At 46.1% G+C, this 1,311-nt stretch overlaps 1 protein-coding gene across 1 annotated transcript in view; it reads right to left on the bottom strand.

Annotated features, from left to right (window-relative positions):
- Nucleotides 1-1,311, bottom strand: part of LOC103751229 (isoleucine--tRNA ligase, cytoplasmic) — a gene marked incomplete in the record, with an annotated part of 61,758 nt that overhangs the window by 29,939 nt on the left and 30,508 nt on the right. The window contains 1 exon segment of the mRNA XM_029556920.1: nt 473-599. Coding sequence (XP_029412780.1) covers nt 473-599 — 127 coding nt within the window.

Here is a 1,311-nt window from a genome sequence, read left to right as displayed (position 1 = left end):
GGGGCTGGAGAGATGGCTCAGCAGTTAAGAACACTGTTCTTGCAGAAGACCCAGGTTCAAATCCCAGACCCCATGTGGCAGCTAACAACTGTCTGTAACTCCAGTTCCAGGGGATCCAATAGCCTCTTCTGTCCTCCACGGGCATTGCACGACACAGGTGCACTTACCTACATGCAGGCAATATACACATACACATTAAATAAAAATTATAAAATATTAAAAAAAACAAAAACAAAAACAAAACCACTAGGCTGAACATGGTGGTGGCAGGCCTTTAATCCTAGCACCCAGGAGACAGAGGTAGGAAGGTCTACAGAGCTAGTTCCAGGTCAGCCAGGGCTACACAGTGAGAACCTATCTCAGGGAAAAAAAAGGAGAAATGATTCCACATTCTTTACATGGTATATATATAGCACAACAAAATATTTCAGCAAAAGTCAATATAATAGAGGGCCACACAGCCTTTCCTTACCTCCTCAAAGTCTTCACTGACCCACAGTGGGATAGGAGTACCCCAGTATCTATTTCTGGAAATTGCCCAGTCATGTGCGTCTTTCAGCCAATTTCCAAACCGCTTTTCTCGAACAAACTCTGGGACCCTGTCATAAACAGTCATATAAGAACATATATAGTTGAAAATTATAAATCGTATCCACATAAGCCTTTGTGTGACATTTTGTGGAAATGCTAAGCTCCCAACTAGGAGCAAGCATGCCCTCTAAATGGACAGCACATGTGGCAGCCTGAGCTGCCATCCATGACTATCACATGCTTTCTGTGTCCTGGTCGGCTGGGGTCACCTAAGACCTCTGACCATTCATCCCCTTTCCAACTCAACTGTAGTTTTGTATTATCCACAGAATAGTGGCTTCCTCATTAACACCGGCTCCCAATGGCTTGGGGGGTTGGCAGGCTGTTCCTCTGTGGTCATCCCTGGCCTCATGCCTTAGGCTTCAGCAATGAGGCAAGGTCCTTAGCACGCAGCCCCTCACCTAACAGCCTTTGCCATGCCTCCTTCTGCCAGGCAGCCCTTCTCTCTGTGATCCTTCCCATTCCCAACACTTCCACTGCTTCTGATTGGACAGCTGTTCTTACCTCTCAAGGATCGGCTTTGCAGGAATCCCTCCCAAGCATAGGTTAAGACATCCCTAGGCTCTCAAATTCCTCTTCTCTTGGGTCATTGGCATTGATGATAAAGATTAGTTTGGGTATCTCCAGGCTCCCTAGGCTATCTTACTATATTCTACACCCAGTACCTAGCACATCTGGGGAACTAGCAAGGGTCACTAGCTTTGAAAACAGAAAACTTTT

This window comes from Nannospalax galili, unplaced genomic scaffold, assembly GCF_000622305.1.
Source record: "Nannospalax galili isolate Female #2095 unplaced genomic scaffold, S.galili_v1.0 scaffold367, whole genome shotgun sequence".
Classification (NCBI taxonomy): domain Eukaryota; kingdom Metazoa; phylum Chordata; class Mammalia; order Rodentia; family Spalacidae; genus Nannospalax; species Nannospalax galili.
Note: the sequence above shows the minus strand (reverse complement) of the source record. Positions and strands in the feature narration are given on the sequence as shown.